We start from the raw sequence: 18,567 nt of genomic DNA, 5'->3' as shown, positions 1-18,567 counted from the left end.
TTTTCAACTCTTGCTTTAATATCAAATTGAAGTCACAGATTATTCTGCTGCATATCAATATATGTCCATTGTGGCACAGACAGCAGAGTCTAAGCAGATGAGGGCARAGCTCTTGTCTCTTTATTTGTTCATAAAAGTAAATTTATTTAAGCTTGAAAAACTGGGCCAGTGGAACTGCAGCCATCAAGAAAAATGGGCCCAACTTACAGCAACCTGTGTTSTGTTAGTTTTTCTTCTTTTTACCTTCTACCATCCTTTTGGGTAGCGGCAGGTACCATCTTCCTTGGCTTTCCTTTAGATACACCCAAATTTTCCCTCATGAATGGAYAGAAATATATCTTATTGGCCATGTGAGTGTTTCAACATCAAACATTCAATTTCAAACCTTCAAGGTCAAACATTCAACATTAAACTTTCAAGCTTCACTGCGTAAGTTTTCATATTTAGTTCAGTCACTTTGATTAATTTTCAGTGTAAAACGCTCTTAAAGCTGAATGCTGAGGTCTGGAACTTTTCATCCTCCTCACCCTCAGATGGTTCACCTTGTTTGGTATTTGCGGGCGTTTTACCTGTGGGTGATACCTCTGCTGATTTCTGCAAGGAATTGTGGATGATTCCACTGCTCTCAGACTACTGGGTAATTTATAATCCTGTGTGATTCAGCAGCTGAGTGTTTTGAGTTGTCAGGCTGATTTAGYTGACAATTAACATATATTCTCCTATTTATTACCCGGGGTCCATGTCGCTGCCTTCCGAGCCGTCCCTAACGCCATCCCCTTCCTCTGGCCTTCTCCCACACACCGGCACCTTCCCGCTGCCCTCAGACCTCGTCGTGTTCCACTCAACCGCCTCTGAAAGCGTTGCCACGCTAAACAGCCATTTCTGCACCACACTGTGCAGAGACCAGGATTCCCCAGCACTGCCGGGAGGTTCACCTGACTCCATCGCTGCCTTTATGGGATTTATTCGGGTTCGGACAGGACCCCGCAGCGTTTTCCTGTCGCCTCACGGCAGCCTGGGGGGCGCGCGCTGCCCGTGAGGGGAAAAAAAAAGGCGCCAAAAGCCCCTCAGGAGCCACGCGCTGCCCGTGAGGGGAAAAAGGCGCCAAAAGCCCCTCAGGGGCCGCGCGCTGCCCGTGAGGGGAAAAAGGCGCCAAAAGCCCCTCAGGGGCCGCGCGCTGCCCGTGAAGGGGAAAGAGCACCCTAAAGCGCAGCGGACACAAATCCTCCTGCGCGCCCCTTCTGCGCCGCTAATTCGCCACCARCAGCCACCACTCGAGACACCGTGACCGGCGTGCCCGGCGCAGCGGAAAGGAATGAGCGCGGTGCTGGGCACTGCGGATCTGGGGCGCCTCGGAAGCGCGGTGATAGCCCGGCACCCGGCGAGGCAGCGCCTCCGCGCTGGTAATGGCGGGCGGGGCCGCCCCTCGCGCGGCGCTCGAGTTGCATCCCGCAGATTCGCCACGGCCCCTGGGGTCGCCGGCGTCCCGGAGGGTGTGGAGACAGCCCTGGCCCCTCTGTGGAGCTCGGAGCAGCCGAAAAGGCTCCCGCATAGTGAGTAGGGGGGTCAGCAGCGGGCTGGGGGCGGCGTGTCGAAAGAGCGGAGCGGAGTGCGCAAGCGCTGCCGCCGCCGCCCCGGCCCGTTGGAACAAAGGGAGCGCGGCCGTGCTGAGCGGGTGAGTGTGGAGGGCCCGGCGGGTCTGACCGAGGSTCTTGGAGCGGTCCCGGTTCCGCGCCGGGAGAGCTGCGAGGCTCGGGAGGGCCCTCGGACCCAGGGAGGGAGCGGTGRGGCCGAGGGGTCCCCCGGTGGGCGCCTTGGGCCTGCTCAGGCTTCGCTCGATCTCCCCGATCAGCCCTGTGTGCGAACCCCGAGCACGTCGTTAGTCGGGATTCTAAAGAAGGTTGCTGCTGTCGTGGCGTTATTTGAAGAGAAAGGCCGAAAAAAAAACCACTTTGTTACAGCGCTTTTTGACTCACTGTTGGGTTCGGTGCTAAAAGGTTARGCATTGCCTGTGAGACCGCAGCTCCCGGGTTCGGTGATGGTTTTATGTTCACTGTAAAGGACATACATCGTTTTTTCGTTTTTGTATTAATACCAGGTTTCTAAGAGGGTAGTGTGAGAGAGAGGGTATGTCCTTTTTATTCTGTAAGGGACAAAATATATTTACTTAGACCTTTTAACGTGAAAATTACCTAAACCTGTGTGCTCTTACACAGCTATYTAAGGCCAGATTCCTTGGAAAGTCCATTAATTTTTCGAAGAGATAACACCTTGGTTTCTGAAAATTCTTTTGTCTGTATTCCAAAATTGAGACTTTGATAATCAGGGGTATGGAAAACAGTTGAAGATCTGGGGGAACAAAGGCACAAYACTTACTAGCATGATTTTCTTTTGTCTTGCAGAAGTACAAATATAATGTCAGGTGGCTGAAAATTTGACTATCAAAATGTCAAGTAAGTTTTTTTTTTCAGATTTTTCTTCCTTTAACGTGGTGATGTAAAGATCTGCTTCAGCAGAATCTGTTTGTGAGATAATTTCATTATTCCTCGCATTAAAAGAAATTATTGGAAATGTAGTGACTAAACTCTTGGCCTTAAATCCTGCTGTGGCTGATTCCTGGCATATTTTTTTCATAGGAAATCCAGATATCACAGATTCTAAATCCTGTTTGACTGCGTTTTTGCTTTCCCTCCCTGTAAATGTTGTGCATATAAATTAATTTCATATTCTCCAGTCATGTGCTTGAATAAAAGGCTGGGACTAGAGCAATGGGGAGGGCTTCAGTTTTTCCTTATTTTCTTTTCTTGTGTTGCCTTTTACTCTTCAGTGGCACAACRCAAAGTCTTTCAGAGTAGAATTTGTCTTGTTTTTGTAAATGGCTTAAAAAATGTTGGCCACAGCAGATTCCTTAAGAATTCTTTCAGACTTCCAAGAAAAAAAAAATGTGCTTACATTTCTATCTTAACAGAAAGGCCATCCTATGCCCCACCTCCCACCCCAGCTCCTGCAACCGTAAGTATAGTGATTTTTCTCATTAACACAGAGCTTTTAGTAACTTCCCAGAGCAATAATTATGGASTTGCATCACCTTCCTTTATGGGAAACACAAGACTAACTAATGTGATATGAATTATTTAAAATTATATTCTTTTTTAAAGAGGCTTAAGAAAGAGAAGCTGAATAAATATGTTTTGCCTTTAAGGCTGGATCTTGGAGACATTGAATTTTCTGTGAGCAGTCTCAAATGACTCACAGTGGGTTGCAGCAGTACTGGAATAGTTAAGAATCAACTGATATATTTAATTGTAAAACATTCTACTCAGTCTGCAACCACAGGCAGACAGTGCATTTTTCTGTTGTACAGAGCTGCTTTTCAGTGAAAGGTAGGCTTATGAAAAATGCTGTTATATTGGGTCAGAATAATGAAACATGCCTGATGCCAGTCTTGCATTCCTTGAAATTACTGGTATTTTGGAGTCTAAGGCATGGGAAATACTTTACTTTCTAGTAAAGTGGCATGACACTGAGGAAAACATGAACTGCTGCTTTGAATCCTGTCCAGTGACATTCCTAGATTTACAGAAGTGCAGCAGTACCAGTGTGCTGTGGGCAGGGAGCTGTTTGAAAGCAAATTCTCCTCTTTGGTGTCACTTCTGAATAGTTTGGATTTTAGGACAAATCCTTCATACAGAAGAATGAGCAAAGATGCTACTGTGAATTTTTTTTTTAACCCAAGTAAATTGGAAAACTGTTACCTAGCAGTGTGTCCCTGATCTCTAAGGATGGGAGTTAGAAGGAATGTGATCCTTCAAATTTATTGTGCCATAYTTTACAGGAAGAAGCTTGAAAATTATATCATGCATAAATACAAGTTACGTTTTTGTAAGTTTRCAAAAATAAAACTTGATTTGCATAGTTTGCTCAGAGTTTTCATTTTACACACAGCGAACTAGATCTGTGGCAGTGTTAGAAGGAACACGATGGATCTGCTTTGACCACTGGATTCCTGCATCRAGAGCTGTGCATACACATGTGATTCCTTTGGGGTGTAGCATGGATACGGATGTTTAATGGTTTATATTGATGTGGTACAGCCCTTCAGAAGGGTATATGAAACACATATCAGAACTGCAACCAGTGACATGCATTGTCTGTCTTCCAAGCATTTTTTCTTATATTTTGTATTATATTTTATACAGTCCTTCAGGTGATGGTCTGTGCTCTGTTAATGCAAGTCACAAAGTAGCCAAATAACCTTGCTTGTTCTTCCACAGCCAGTTCCAGGTGCTGCAGTCAACAAAATCCCAGTAATTCTCATAACTGCAGTACTGTAACTGAAATAAAAATTCTCCATGTGATKCAAGGTAGTTCCCTGGTAACATTTAAATCCTGTCTTGCAGAAATAAAGAATTAAGCAGACGGAGATTACAATTGTCACCTGGTTTTATTGAAGAGGTGTAGTTCAACATATTCAAAACCTGTTGTTATGGTAATACAAAGAACTACAGTAAAATGGTGTCTTACAAAGTAGTGAATGTGTATGTCATGAGCCCAGGCATACAGATGAGCACATCAGCTGCTGTGACTGAGTTAAAAAGCTTGGCAATAAAATCTATATTGAAGATTGACTGTTAAAGGATAATTTTCCTCTGCATTTGTATATTTAGAAATAAACTCCTGCAGTGTGTCTGCACTGACCTGAAACTTTCATAGTTACTATAGTCTGTTCCTAGGGCACTTCTGTTCATTGTTTGTATGTGTCATACTTGGAGTCTTGAACCTATTTGTCAATTTTTTATAACTAATCTGGAATACATCTAGTCAGCGAATCCCTGTGAAAGACATTTGGAATATTTATTAGGACTGCTGGAGAATGGAACACTGTGGGAATGACACTTAAATGTCCAGAAACACTCCAGGCTCTTGTGAATCCTAATGGAATCAGAATCAGCACAGTCATGTCCTAATCACAATTGCCATTAAATAGYTGATCTATTTTTCCAACAAAATTTGCTTGGGAACGTGGGGATAATGGGAAAAAGAAAATACATTGACGAGGAGCAGGGAACCTAGTGAAACTTTAGTGTCCATAGATAAGTGAGAAGGGAATGTAAAGAAACAAGATTTTTTTTCTGCGTGACTGAGGTGAGAGCAAATCCGCTTTCATGAATGAATGAAGATGTATTGATTAACTTCTGAATTGTCTTAGATTTGGTGATCTGTTCAGATGAGTTTAAAGTTTCTAACTTACAGGTCTTACTGCAGATACAGAGTTCCTCAGCTCTGTCAGTTTACAGCCTGCCTTATAATGGAAGTCTCTGGGAATTGTCTTCAGTCTCTGGCACAGATGGTGCTTTGAGAGGTTTCCACACCTGGACCCAYTTGTTGGGAAGGCAGAATTCTGGGAAGAAAAGCAGGCTGGGATTTTCATTGGTGTAGTAAATATGGATATTGGGGATTTGTGCCCCATCACTGGGTGCTGTGTTGCCTRTATCTTTCACCCTTTAGAGACAAGAGTCTTCTGAATTCCTTGATGGCTTATGTTGGAACACTTTATTAGCCATGAGCTGAATTTGCAGAATATTTGCTTAAATTAATTACACAGTTAGTAGAAATAAAATCACCGATTTCAGACAGAAATTTGTAGTGACACATTTGCTTAAAAGTCTTGTTTCCTTACTAGGTTTATGCTGGAGTAAGTTGTGTGTGTTGGGAAGACACCAACTGCTACACCTCATTGCTTGTTTGAATTCTGGTTGCTTTTGCATGCCATATTGCAGTTCATTTTCATTTCTGTGTTTTCCTCGTTTGAGCTCATTTCTCATTCGTGTTTTTGTCTCATTTGTTTCCATCAGCAAATGCCCAGCACCCCAGGGTTTGTGGGATACAATCCATACAGCCATCTGGCCTACAACAACTACAGGCTGGGAGGGAACCCGGGCACCAACAGCCGGGTCACGGTAGGAGAATCAACTATTACATCCTCCGGCAAGCACCAGGAACTGACCAGAAATGGCTTTAGGGTTAGGTTCTTCGGAGTCTTGGCTGCTGCCACTTCTTTATGAAAAAAACAACGAACAACTTCTGATTCTTATTCCTCACCCTCCCCTCCTTCCCCTTCACTCTGAAACCTTTTACAGGAAAATGGGCTTTTACTCAGCAGGGCATACTGGTAATGGTGTATGATGCAGACATCCGAAAAGAACAGACTTTGTGGTCTTCAATGACCACTGCATGCATAGGAAAAAGTTCTGTAGCTGGGTATGAATTCTTGGAGGGAGGGAACTGCTCTTTTTGCTGACGTTCACTGGCACAAAAATAAGGAAGAGCATTTTGCAAACTGGAGATYGTTGATAGTCATTGCATCATCCTGTTGAGCCAAGCGAGAGGTACAGGCCTTTATTTTTCTTTCCAGTCTTAGTCTGGTAATAACTGCACAGTCCCAAGTTCAGTCATTATTTTTTCAACGAAAGTGTGATGATGATAATAAAGTAGAATCCTTGCTGCTCGTGTATATGTCAGTGTGTGGGAAATGAATGTTACATTCATTTTTCATGGAGTAAACAAAGTGAGATGGAGACAAGTGATGARGGAGGTGACAGTTTCTTTCAAACATGAATCAAGTCCCGAGCATTGGATGCAATTAGGAAACAAAAATAGACAATGGAAATGTAACACTTTCATAACACAACAGAAATAGTGTAAGTCTCTGATATTTTCTTCAATATCTACAACTTTAAGGGTTTTGCATGTAAAACTTTGTACCTCAAAACTTGGGATCAGTTTGAAACACGATACAAAGATTTCTCAAGGACCGGATACTTGGTGCTTTTAGAAAGTGTACTCTTTTTATGCCTCTCCTATAAGCATTTTTCAGACTTCATTTATGAAGTTCAATTTGTAAAAGCATTTACAGGAAGGATTTTTTCCCCTACAAGCTGGAATTGACCTTCTGAAACTGTTTCTTTATACAAAACTAAGTCAGGTTTTGTCTGAGAACTTCCATTGTTTCTGTATGTCACAAGCATACACAGCCTGCTCTGCCATGCATATCCCAGTATATGGATGGTGTCTTTAAATCCCTCTTAATTTAAAAGCATTAAACAGTTTCCGTTAATGTTTTTCCAACCCATCTGTATGTGTATCTATGTATACATTTTGGTAATGCATATGCCTCATGCACATTATTTATACACAGTTCTGTATGCATTGTTCATAGAGCTCCATAAATTCAGCAAACAAAACAAACCTATCAGGAGGCAAAAAATTGAAAACTTAGTATTGAAYGTGAGCCTTCTGTGCAACACCCAAGCATTGATCTACAGGCCACAGTCCTGAAAGATCTCAACCTGCTTTATATTTTCATGTAAATGCTCCCACTTAATAGAACAGGCAGTGGAAGTGCTGGCAGAGTGCAGGGTTTCAGACCCTTCAGGTGACAGGGGCTGTGATGTCACTGCACTGTTTTAGAAGCAAGCCTTGTCAGGTGTTCTGTGGGTTGAGGGAGAGGAGGCAACAGCTTTCCAGCAGCAGCAYTAAAGCTCAGTGGCCTTTTGTGTGGTGCCAGCACTGTGTCTGGCAGCTCAAAGCAAAGGAAGACAGAGCACAGGAGCTTGTTCCAGGCTAATTGGGACAATTCATTACAGCTTGGCTACAAGTAGAACACACATTTACAGCTTAGCTGTGCAGGGTTGTTTTCATAAAGAGTCTGTTAATTGCCTTCAAATTACCACTGACAAATTTTGCAGGCAAATAATTGCTAAAATTTGATAATGTCTCTAAATTATGTTTTTAAACTTCCTTCATATCTTTTTTCACCTGTATAGTAGCCACATTAAATTTATCAAAACGGGTAAAATAAATTGGTCATCAGAAGTGAGGAAAAAAAGCTGCTGGGATTGGTGTTTCCATGTCAGTTTCTAAGCTGTGTAGTTCAGTTTTAAGATCAGGGAGCCCTTTTGAGGATTTATCTAGTTATTGCTCTGCAAACTTACAGAGAAAAGGACAAACTTACAYTGAAAATTATTCCTGTGAGGACCAGCTCTAGCTAGTGCTTGTTCACTTACAGAACAATCCTGGGTAATTTTTTTGGTGATATTGCTTGCTTCTCTTGGTGGGGGTGTGTGAATGCACAAGAATGAGTGTTTTCCAAAACTCGTGCATATAGAAACTGTGCAGCGATCCCATTAACGAATGGATTTATCCGGTTCTTTTATAGGCTTCCTCTGGTATTACCATTCCAAAGCCCCCCAAACCCCCAGACAAGCCCCTGATGCCCTACATGAGGTACAGCCGGAAGGTGGGTATTACAGTGTCCGTCAGTAATAAAGTCAGTGTTCATTTGTGCTAACAATTAATTGCTATGATCTTAGTTTCAGCTTCTAAACGTTGACTCCTAACAGCCTGCGCTCTCTTAAGGGGATGTAAAGTACAGAGTCTGCCCTGCAGAACAAAGGCAGCAGTAGTCTGGTCACACAGTTGCCAATTTCTGGGGGGAAAATTGCTAAAATGCTAATTCCTACCACTGTCTGCTGACAAGGATCCACCCCGCCACATTCAGAAGTTCCTGTGACTTACTGACAGAACTTTTTTATATAAAGGAAGTATTCCTTGCGTTTTCTGGGCTTGGTGCAGTGCTGTAGCTGGACTGAAGAGTAGCAATGAGTGGACTTTGCATGTTCTCCTTCACCACCCTAGCCCGTGGCAACGTTCGCTTCGCTATTCTGTGAACTGTTTGACAGAAAGTRGGAGAGAGACTCTTGTGGAGTCTGGAATCTGATGGGGCATGGGGAGGGCATGGCAGCCTGGCTGAAGCAGGTGAGCCAGAAGGAATTTCTTCCACTTCTGGTAAAGTATCTTTACCAGCATGTCTGTCTTAGGCCAAAAAACCTCAAAAAAAAAAAAAAAAAAAAAGTCAAGTGGCGCAGCAAGAAATTACACTGGCAGCTCTCCTTTTTTTTTTCCCTGTAAAGTTAGAAACCTTTTTGGTGGAGTCAGAACTTGTTGGAACTCAGATTGATCAGCAAGACTGAAATATTGTGAAATGTTACATTCTGATCTGAAAAGCTCAGTCTCTTTGTCATAATCTACTGCTGGATGTGTTTACTCAGTAGCATTTTTTCCCCGAGATGCAGCGATGTGCATTTAAGAAGAGAATTGAGAGGGTTAAAGGCAATATTCCCAATGAGACCAAAGCCAATCAGCAATTGCCTGGTTCAGTAGCTGGCTTCCTACTGACTTCCTGCCCCAGAAAATAATCCAGATAGTTTAGCCAGACTCATTCCTAACTTTATCCTGTTTTTCATGGTGATTCCAGAAAGAACACTGAGATGACAATATAAAATGTTTAATTTGGAAGTATTTAGATATCATTAGTAAAGCTCCAGCTGTTTCTGTTAAGGTCTGGGACCAAGTGAAGGCGTCCAATCCTGATTTGAAGTTATGGGAAATTGGCAAGATTATTGGAGGAATGTGGCGAGATCTCACTGATGAAGAGAAGCAAGAGTATTTGAATGAATATGAAGCTGAAAAGGTAAATGGAAGAAATCTGGGATGTTTATTACAGCTGATTCTTCTAGGAACTGGTCTGAGAAGAAAATTCATCTTCCCCATGCAGGGGTGTTTGAGGCATTCACGAGAGCCCTGTATGTAACTTAAATGGAAGTTTGTCCTGACACGTCTCTTAGATTTTTTAAATAACTGTGCATCAACTGTGACTGGTCAGTTTTTAGACCTAATTCAAAATGAAGTATTTATAATTGAGTGTCGATTTTAACTGTTTAATGAATGGATTTGATTGTACAACATCAGTATTGAAAAGATTGTCTCAACACCAAAATCCTCTTTCAAAACTGGTGCTCTGCAACTACTGCTGTTGTCATGAACGTGTTCCTAAGAGACTTCCAGCCACTTGGGGTTTGGTTTTCCTGGTGGAACTCCACGTTGTGGCATTAATGTTTTGTTTCTTGATAGAAAATGCTACCATTTGTAGAGTTTTCTTGTGCTGTTGTTTTGGTTTTGTTGATCTTAATGACAAGAGATGACAGCTACCTCATGTCTAGGTTGGTAAGTGTTGAGCACCTGTACAAAAATGTTCTTGTGATTCTCAGGTACAAAAGGAGAATTGTCCAGCTGAAGTGTTGTGCTTACACCTGACAGGCACCTTGAGGCTGTGGATACCTGGTCAAATCTCAGCTGGTTTTATTCCAAGGCAATAGAGAAGTACTGCAAAGCTGGGTGCTCTTAGCTGAGAAAAATAATCCAGGAATTCTATTTTTACCTTGGTAATGATGTTTAGATTGTAAGCTCCTTGGGGCAGGGGCCAGCTGGTTTCTATTTGTGCAGTGCCAAGGCAGAAGGTTTCTGGTCCTGATCATAAACAAGAGTTTTAGATACCCTTAACAATRTCACAGATTATATCCATTTTTCATTGGAAATATCTCAAATCACTGTACAAAATATTAAAACTGAGATTAAAGAAAGCAATTCAAAAGGAAAAGGTATTTCAGAGAAGGTGAAAATAGCACTGCTGTCCTGCTGCCAGGAGGAGACGGGAGTCTGGCTGCAGCTTTCTGTGCCATCCCAGTGCAGGGATGGGTCAAAGAATGGACAAGTCTTAAATTATTTTGAAAACTGGTTCATGACATACTGGCATAAAGAGAAGAAATCAGAATCACAGATTTAGTTAGGACTCCAGAGAGTTACTGAGCATATGTTATATTTACTAATTCCATTTTATACCAGAATTTGGTCCTAAATGTTCTGAGGCATTTGAATTTGAAAGCTCAGAAAACAAAGCTRTCATAAGACTTCCAAGTAGTAAAACTGAAAAGGACCTAAAAGATCASCTGTGTTTTTAAAACRTGAACAGCTATAGAAGAAATTCTGATTCTAAAAAGAAAAGACTGAGAGAATCTGGTCATTTGTATCTCAGCCAAACGATTCACATCTTTGTGTGAGTTACACAGAGCGCAGTTGTGGCAAGGTGGGAATCACCCAGTGGTGCAATCAAACCGTGTTGGTCACCTTTCAGATCGAGTACAACGAGTCCATGAAGGCCTACCACAACTCCCCTGCCTACCTGGCCTACATCAACGCCAAGAGCCGCGCCGAGGCAGCGCTGGAGGAGGAGAGCCGGCAGCGGCAGTCGCGCATGGAGAAAGGGGAGCCCTACATGAGCATCCAGCCTGCAGAGGATCCCGATGGTAAGGAGCTTGTGTGCACTCCCAGTGGGACACTCTCATGGCAGGACCGGTCGTGGAAATACAGAAAAACACCCACGTGCACCTTCCACAGCACTTCACGTGGCTTTGTTTCTGCTGTGGTGCTTTAATTTTCATGAGCACGTTTATAGCTGACTTTGTTCCCAAAAGTAAGGTGGCACCTGTGGCAAAAGTTATTCCAACCCTTCTTAATTAAGTGTGAAGTAGTGTTTAATAGTTCAAACCAAATCAGTCTGCTTACAGCTCCGTAATGGCTTTAGCACATGCTTTAGAAAAGGYTTAGACGCCTCATTTAATCCAGCTTGGATGGAATGTTGTGCTTTATTACCAGAAGCACATAAATCTGACAGGCAGAGTCCTGGTGTGATTAAGAGCACCTTAACTTTGAATGTGTTCAACAACTGTCATTTGAGATTGTTTGGGGAGTGAGGTGCCCTTGCTGCTGACAAGTTGATGAGAAAATTCTGAAAGTTTATTTGACTGCGAGGAAATGCACCCCACCCAGTGGGAAAAGTCAGCCTCACACACCTCATGGCTGCTTTTGAATTCATCACCAAATACTTGTTGAAACCTGAGGGTGAAAAATGTACTGAGTTACACCCTTTTTTTTCCTTCCCCCTTGTAAAAGCACACCCCTGAGATAAAGCTCATGGCAAACGGCACTTTTCCCCATGTGAGGTAATTGCAACATTTATGTAAATATATTTCATGTTGGAATAGCTGGAACCTGGGGACTTGAGATTCTGTCCTGTGCTACCTGAGTCAAGTAGACTCGGGCAGAACSAGCCGTTACCTCTTTTTTGCTTTGTTTTATCAGATACCTCAATGAGAAACTGAATCTAACACTTTRAAATAAAGAAACTTTCATTTAACTAGTTCTCTTGTTTGGTAGTTTCTCCTGGCATGGTGTACAGCTTAAGATCTCTGTGAATAGTTGGGATAGTCATCTCCAGTAGCAATACTTAATGCCAAACAGTTTAAACTTAAGGACTTTTCTACATGGCATTGTTCTGGGAGATAATGCATACTTGTTGCTTAACTGGTTTCTTTTAGAGAAATGCACTTGCTAATAAATAATCAAATACTCTTGATACATGCCTATAAATTTTCAGTGATGAGTAAACATGTGTCACTGCTTCATGCTTTCAGTCTTCAGTGTTTCAAAAAAATAAATRTTTTTGATCTGTGCTACAAAGGTTATTTATAGAGGAGTCACTGTCCTGCTGGCATTTTGTTCTGGAAACATGATTAATCAGGAATGGCTCTTTTATTTGGTGTATTAATAGTCCCTCTTACTGTGGAAATGTGGAAAGCAACAGAGTGAATAACTAGGTCAGTCCCAATTTCAGCTGTGGGAAATGAATGTGAAATCATGTAAATGCTGCCCTGGCCTCGCTTTATCTCCTTTTCTGATTCCCTGATRCTCTGTGTGTGTTCCTGTGAACTTTGTGACATGGCAGCTACTGGTGTTAGGGTTCTTATTTTGTTTTTAGTGAGTGGTAATGTTGTCTTTAGACATGGTGCTCACTTACGGAATCAAAGCAGTCACCCCTTGAACTYGTGTTCCAGATTACGACGATGGGTTCTCCATGAAGCACACAGCCACAGCTCGCTTCCAGAGGAACCACCGGCTCATCAGTGAGATCCTGAGCGAGAGCGTGGTGCCCGATGTCCGCTCCGTGGTCACCACAGCCAGAATGCAAGTCCTGAAACGCCAGGTTCAGTCTCTGATGGTTCATCAGGTAAAGAGAAAGGAGACRGATGCAGCTAAAATGCGGTGGTGTTGGGATGGACTCCAAGTCCCAGATCATTTGATCACCTRCATGACTGTTCTTGCTGGGTGTCAATGTTCTGTGTGCTCCAAGAGCTAATCCCTGGGATTTCTTGGGAGCTGCAGAACGTGACATTTCACCTTCTGTGCTGTTTTGTTAGAGAGGATCATRTTAAACTGTATATTGTTCTTTGGGATATCCTAAGTGTTAATTCCATAGTTCTTTATTATTACACACAGCCCTTTGTATGCAGTGTAAGTCTGCTGGTGAACAGGTACCAGTAGGATTGTGATTTCAGATACCTGACAAATCATTACCTTGTTTGTATCAATTCTTTTTTTTGCAGTAAATTGTCCCTATTCTACYGTTTTTCACTGAAAGTTAAATGCATACAAAATAGCTGGTGAAGTCATACTTGCACGTTTCASCCAGTTTTGGGTACATGCCTGTGTTTTGCAAATACTCATGTTACCAAAAGAGCCCTTTCAGCATGGTCAGTGTGTGTGTGTGGGGGTGAAACGAGACCAGAGTTAGGTAGAGGTTTGTTGGGGGGTGTTTAATTACAGAAGATTTGGAGTGTGGAGGGTGTGTCTGTAGCTGTGAGCTGTGTATATACAGACCTGTGGGATGTGTATATGCAGACCTGGGGGTGCAGAATAGGAAAGAAAATGTGCTGACTTGATACTGAAAGCTTCCCCTCAGGTACACAGTTTTTTTCACTTACAATATGCTTGAACTGCTGCACAAACCCATTTACTGTTCCTACTTTTCAGTATGAACCTCTGAGCTAATGGGTAGCAGGGGCAGGCAGAAGGATATTTACATATTAGACCAATATTTAAAAATAAACCCATATGAAAATTATGCATAGCTGCACCTTTGCCCAGTTCTTAGGTGACTGCACAGTGAGGGTTTTGTTTGTTTCACTTCCAGCGTAAACTYGAAGCTGAGCTGCTGCAAATTGAGGAGCGTCACCAGGAAAAGAAGAGGAAGTTTTTGGAAAGCACAGAATCTTTCAACAACGAGCTTAAAAGGGTACAACTCCTTTTTCTCACTTACTCTGAGGAAGCTGCTGGTTCCTCAGTGGTGCAAGTGCTTCCAAGTTTTGTGTTCAGTTCTGTGCAATTGCCCAGCTGCTGGGGCAGTGCCCTGGTGTCATTAGTATAAATAAAGACTGAGATGATTTCCTGCTCCTTCAGTGACCTTTAGTGGGGTCAGTACAGTTTAGAAGTCCTGTTTGGGCTGGGTGGATTCACTCAGAGCAGCTCGAGGRAGCTTGCCTGAACCCACTGTGGAGGACACACTGCTCTCCTTGACTGCATTCAAATAACAAGTTTTAGTTTGATTATTTATTYCCTCTCCCGTTTTTTGTTAATCTGCATGTATCTCCCTCCCTACTTACTTTAAATATAAACTTTGTCAAATCAAAAGGACCGTGCTGATGTAGAAATAATTAACTCATCATTGGGGTTTACTGATGGTTTGTTTCTCAGTGTAACCRAGGCAGTAAAAGTCCTAAAGAGCTTTGTTCTGTTTTGTTTTTAATTGCTAGTTATGCAGTTTGAAGGTGGAAGTGGATATGGAAAAAATTGCAGCTGAAATTGCTCAAGCTGAGGAGCAGGCTCGCAAAAGACAGGAGGAAAGGGAAAAGGAAGCAGCTGAGCAAGCTGAGCGCAGTCAGAACAGCCTGGCAGCTGAGGAGGAGCAGGCAGCCAGCAAGGGGGAGGAGAAGAAGGAAGAGGAGAGCACTCCAATGGAGACAGGTAACTGCATCTGAACACTGCTGCAGAATCCTCCAAGGATCAACATTAAAGGGTCTTTGAGGAGAACAGTTCACTGCATCTTGGTGAACACCAGACATTTGCTTTCTTTGCATTAAATTCCTCATTTTTTAAAAGAGGAGAGGATCAGATCCCAGAGAGCCCCATGTCATGCTTTGTGTGTGATGTACCCAGGGGAAAAAAATGTAAACCCAAAGTTAGACATTGGCTAACTGGAAGTGTTTCCTTGGCCCAGTGTCAGTGTCCCACCAGGATGATGCAATAGCATTGCTTCCTATGCTACTGTCAGGCAGATTTTCCAGCTGCTTTGTGCTCTGGATAGTGGCAGTAAGAAATGCTGCTGTTTTCAGGAGTCTCAGTGAGTGCTACATCAGTGTGTCACTGCTGCAACAGCAGGAGCATAAGGAAAGAGGGACCAAGGAATTTGAATTCCAGTCCTGCTTTAAAAAGCAACATGCCTTTCTTAATGGCTGGAATTCTGAGGTCAGGCAGCTGTGGCTGACATCAGGAGGCTGTGGCAGGACCACATGCTTCCTCAGCACTGAGAGATCTCTGAGCTGTGCCTGTCACTGCATGTTCTAAATGACCAGACGTAACTGCTATGGAATACTCAGGTTTATTGTAGCTTCTGTTTCTTCCTAAATCCTAATTGCACAATCTAAGTAAATACTGGCATGTAAATGACACCGAGAAATGTGTTATTCCAGAAGAGCCTCACCCAGAAGAGAGCACAGAGAACCAGCAGAACGGTGAAGAAGGAACCTCCACTCCAGAGGACAAGGAGAGCGGGCAGGAAGGAGTGGACAGCACGGCTGAGGAGGGAACCAGCGACAGCAACACCGGCTCGGAGAGCAACAGCGCCACCGTGGAGGAGCCGCCCGCAGACCCCATCGCCGAGGAGGGCGAGAAGAAAGAATAATCACTGACTCAGTTCCCGTGTCTCTGTAATGAAGTACTGTTTGATTTCAGAACGTGCTCCGTGGCTGTTGTACCTTCCCTGCCTCTGTCACCTKTCTCCAAAGGATACCAGGGGTTAAYGTCATGCCAGGGTATCAGTGTAGCAATGTGAAGGGGCCTGCAGAGGCAGAGCAGGCAGAAAAGGAACCTTGTGTGTCTAAATATGGCTGTTACAGTGTGGAGAGGTGCTTACATCACTTGGAATTCTTCCCTAGGAAGACACCACAGATTTTGGTTTCCATATGGAAAATTGGGCCTTCTCCCTCTCTTCTGGTGCCATGGCCATAGTGGCAGTTTTCTCCAAAGGCCCTTCCTGCCCCTGTGTGGCAGCAGTGAGGTGTAGGTGTCTCACCAGTCCTGGTCTGACTGCAGGAGCCTGCTCCTGGCAGTGGCACTGGCTTTATGGAGAGGCTGGAATGTGGCTGAGGCCTTTAAAGCTGATCTTAGTATGGAGTAAAGACCCGATGCCTGCCCAGGGTGTCACCTGAGCCTCTCCTTACCTAACAACCCCAAAAGTCTCCTGTATTCTCTGTGCCAGCAAGGCAAGTTCTACTGCAGCTGCCTCAGTCTGTGCTTTTGAAGAAAGCTGTCAGTCCTCAGGAGCAGCTCCAGAATGAGGCTGAGTCTGGGCTTTGGGGTTTTTTTTGGTGTAACTTGTTTTTCTAGAGTAGCTGCTCTACAGTGATGGAAACTTGCTCATGATCTGTGTGTGGCATGTCAGGAGATGGAGTTCCAAAGGACTCTGTAGTCTTGCAGGAAATGACACATCTTGAGGGATTTTTTTTCTGTGGTGCAGGATTCTTTTCAACAAGCCTTTGTTTTTCTTTACCAATTAACTCCTTTATTTGCTACCAAGAGACTCTGGTGTGGCCTCAGCCAGAGACCTGGCACAGTACAGAGCAGGAGAGCRTTTAAACACGCACATGTTCTCTGAGCAGACAGTCACTGATATGRCACAAATGGTAAAAAATAGTAGTTTTGCTTGTCATGAGCTTTCAGAACCTTTGGGGACTCCACAAACGTACTGAAAAGGCCATGATTTGCCCTATATAAGCAAAAGTCCTAAAAAACAAAATACACTGTATTGAACAACAGCCTTGAGCCACTTCTTAACTTTACAACTGAGAGAACACACGATGTTTCAATGAACCGATGTGTTTTTGCAGAGCAGTGGGTCTATCAGATGGTGTTTTTTAAATCCTTTTTTTTTTAAATGTTCTAAAAAGAATAAAATCCAATGTTTGTTTTTTTTTTTAAACTCACAGTGGTCTGTTCTTGTCTTTTAAGGTAATGCCAGTGTTTGGTTCAGAGCTTTCAGCAGCTGTTCTCCATCTCAAGCCAGAGGAAAATAAACACAGGATTTGAGTTCATGGTACCAGCTGCTGGCTGGACTGGAGCCCCCCTCCCTCCCYCAAACCCACAGGGCCCAGGTGAGGCTCCACACCTGAGGTGCTGCAAACCCTTGTTGTGCAACAGCTTTTATCTGCAGCAGCCCTGGGTTCTGTAGGCTGGGGGTGCTTTTCATCTGCTCCAAATTCTCAAGGTGTATGTAAATAACTAATTATTGGCAAAGACGGGTGTGTGCAGCTCAGGGTGTGTACCTGAGGGAGTAGGTGTCGTCTTCATGGGTGAAATAACTTGTCCAAGCACATGAGAACCTGAACGAATGCCTGTGGGCAGCATTGGAGCACTGACCAGCCCCATGGTGCCTGGCACAGGTGCCCACAAGGGACAGGAGCACTGGGGGCCCACCACAAGAGGGATTGGCCTTGGGAGAATCCTGGTTTCTGCAGCATTTCCTCCCTAATGGGCCCCATGTCCTCCTGCAGGTGCTCAGAGGGCTGTTCTTGATGGACTCTGTGCCCACCTGCAGGTCCCTAGCATAGCCAGGAGCCCTTCCTCCCACGAGGAAGAGCCCTGGTGCTTTGCTGCTGGTCTCACTGGAGCTGCTCTTTGGTGAGTGCCTGTCTGGCAGGTGGTGGGTGCAGGCTGGAGATCTGGAGTGCAGCCATCCCCCACGGGGTGCTGAGAGCTGGTGAGTCCCTCACACCCCCAGGGGACCCAAGCAAAGAGGCAAATCCAAGCTTTGAATCATGCGAGGGAGTTGTTTTCTTTGGTTTGTTTTTCTCTTCAAGAAAAACCAGGGGTTTTCAAGTCTGASTCAGGCATTGTGACCTCTGACATTACCATGGTGCTGCTGCTGCTTTGCTCTGCAGGCAGAGGTTCTTGTCCGTGTTGGGCTGTTTTCAAAAATGTGCTTTTATCTCACCACAAAAACACACTMAGTAAAAGTTACTAAGAAGCCTGGGTTAAAAAAAGAACTGATCCTAAAGTTTTTCATTGGCTTTGGGGATTGTTGGGTTTGGTTTTTTTTTTTGGTTTTTTTTTTTGCTTGAATGTAATTACTAGATGTTATCACCCCAAAAACGGTCTAACCTACAAAGGTGGTGTAGAGTAACGGGTACATAGCACAGAGCAGGCCCAAAGGGCAAGTGTTGGAAGGGATTTAGTTGTTAAAATATGAGCCAGGCACATTGTRAGGTTGTTCAGAAATTATTTACCAGGCAAAGGGAACCCAGAGCCCGGGCCTCCAAGAGCTTCATGCACCCAAATCCCATCCAAACCCCTCACCTACATACAGGACTGAGCTGGGCTTCCCAGAAAGACAAAAGCCTCATGGTTGTGCAGCAGCTGAACTTTCAAAGAAGAAAAAAAAAAGGCTTACAGAGAAACAAACAACGGGTTTTCTTTTAAAAAAAAAGGTAAAAAAAAATCACCTGTGTATCACCTGGACAAGTCTTGCCAAGTTGCTCTGCCTGGAGCCAAACGAGCTGC

General features: G+C 43.7%; 1 protein-coding gene across 2 annotated transcripts; it reads left to right on the top strand.

Annotated features, from left to right (window-relative positions):
• The first annotated feature begins 1,591 nt into the window (after positions 1–1,591).
• Positions 1,592–16,994, top strand: SMARCE1 (SWI/SNF related, matrix associated, actin dependent regulator of chromatin, subfamily e, member 1). Of its 2 annotated transcripts, XM_057385877.1 has the most exons (11): positions 1,592–1,675; positions 2,403–2,453; positions 2,969–3,012; positions 5,856–5,960; positions 8,219–8,299; positions 9,401–9,532; positions 11,033–11,204; positions 12,792–12,964; positions 13,928–14,029; positions 14,547–14,757; positions 15,483–16,994. In XM_057385877.1, the coding sequence occupies exons 2-11, from the start codon at positions 2,447–2,449 to the stop codon at positions 15,692–15,694; spliced, it is 1,239 nt and encodes a 412-aa protein (XP_057241860.1). In that variant the 5' UTR covers positions 1,592–1,675; positions 2,403–2,446; the 3' UTR covers positions 15,695–16,994. The 2 variants fall into 2 exon arrangements, with proteins under 2 accessions (XP_057241860.1, XP_057241861.1); XM_057385878.1 differs by lacking the exon at positions 9,401–9,532.
• The last annotated feature ends 1,573 nt before the right edge of the window (positions 16,995–18,567 follow it).

This window comes from Malurus melanocephalus, unplaced genomic scaffold (assembly GCF_030028575.1).
Source record: "Malurus melanocephalus ecotype Western Australia unplaced genomic scaffold, MMel_1.1 scaffold_885, whole genome shotgun sequence".
NCBI lineage: Eukaryota > Metazoa > Chordata > Aves > Passeriformes > Maluridae > Malurus > Malurus melanocephalus.
The sequence above is the reverse complement of the archived record's forward strand: the minus strand, read 5'-3'. Positions and strand labels throughout refer to the sequence as shown.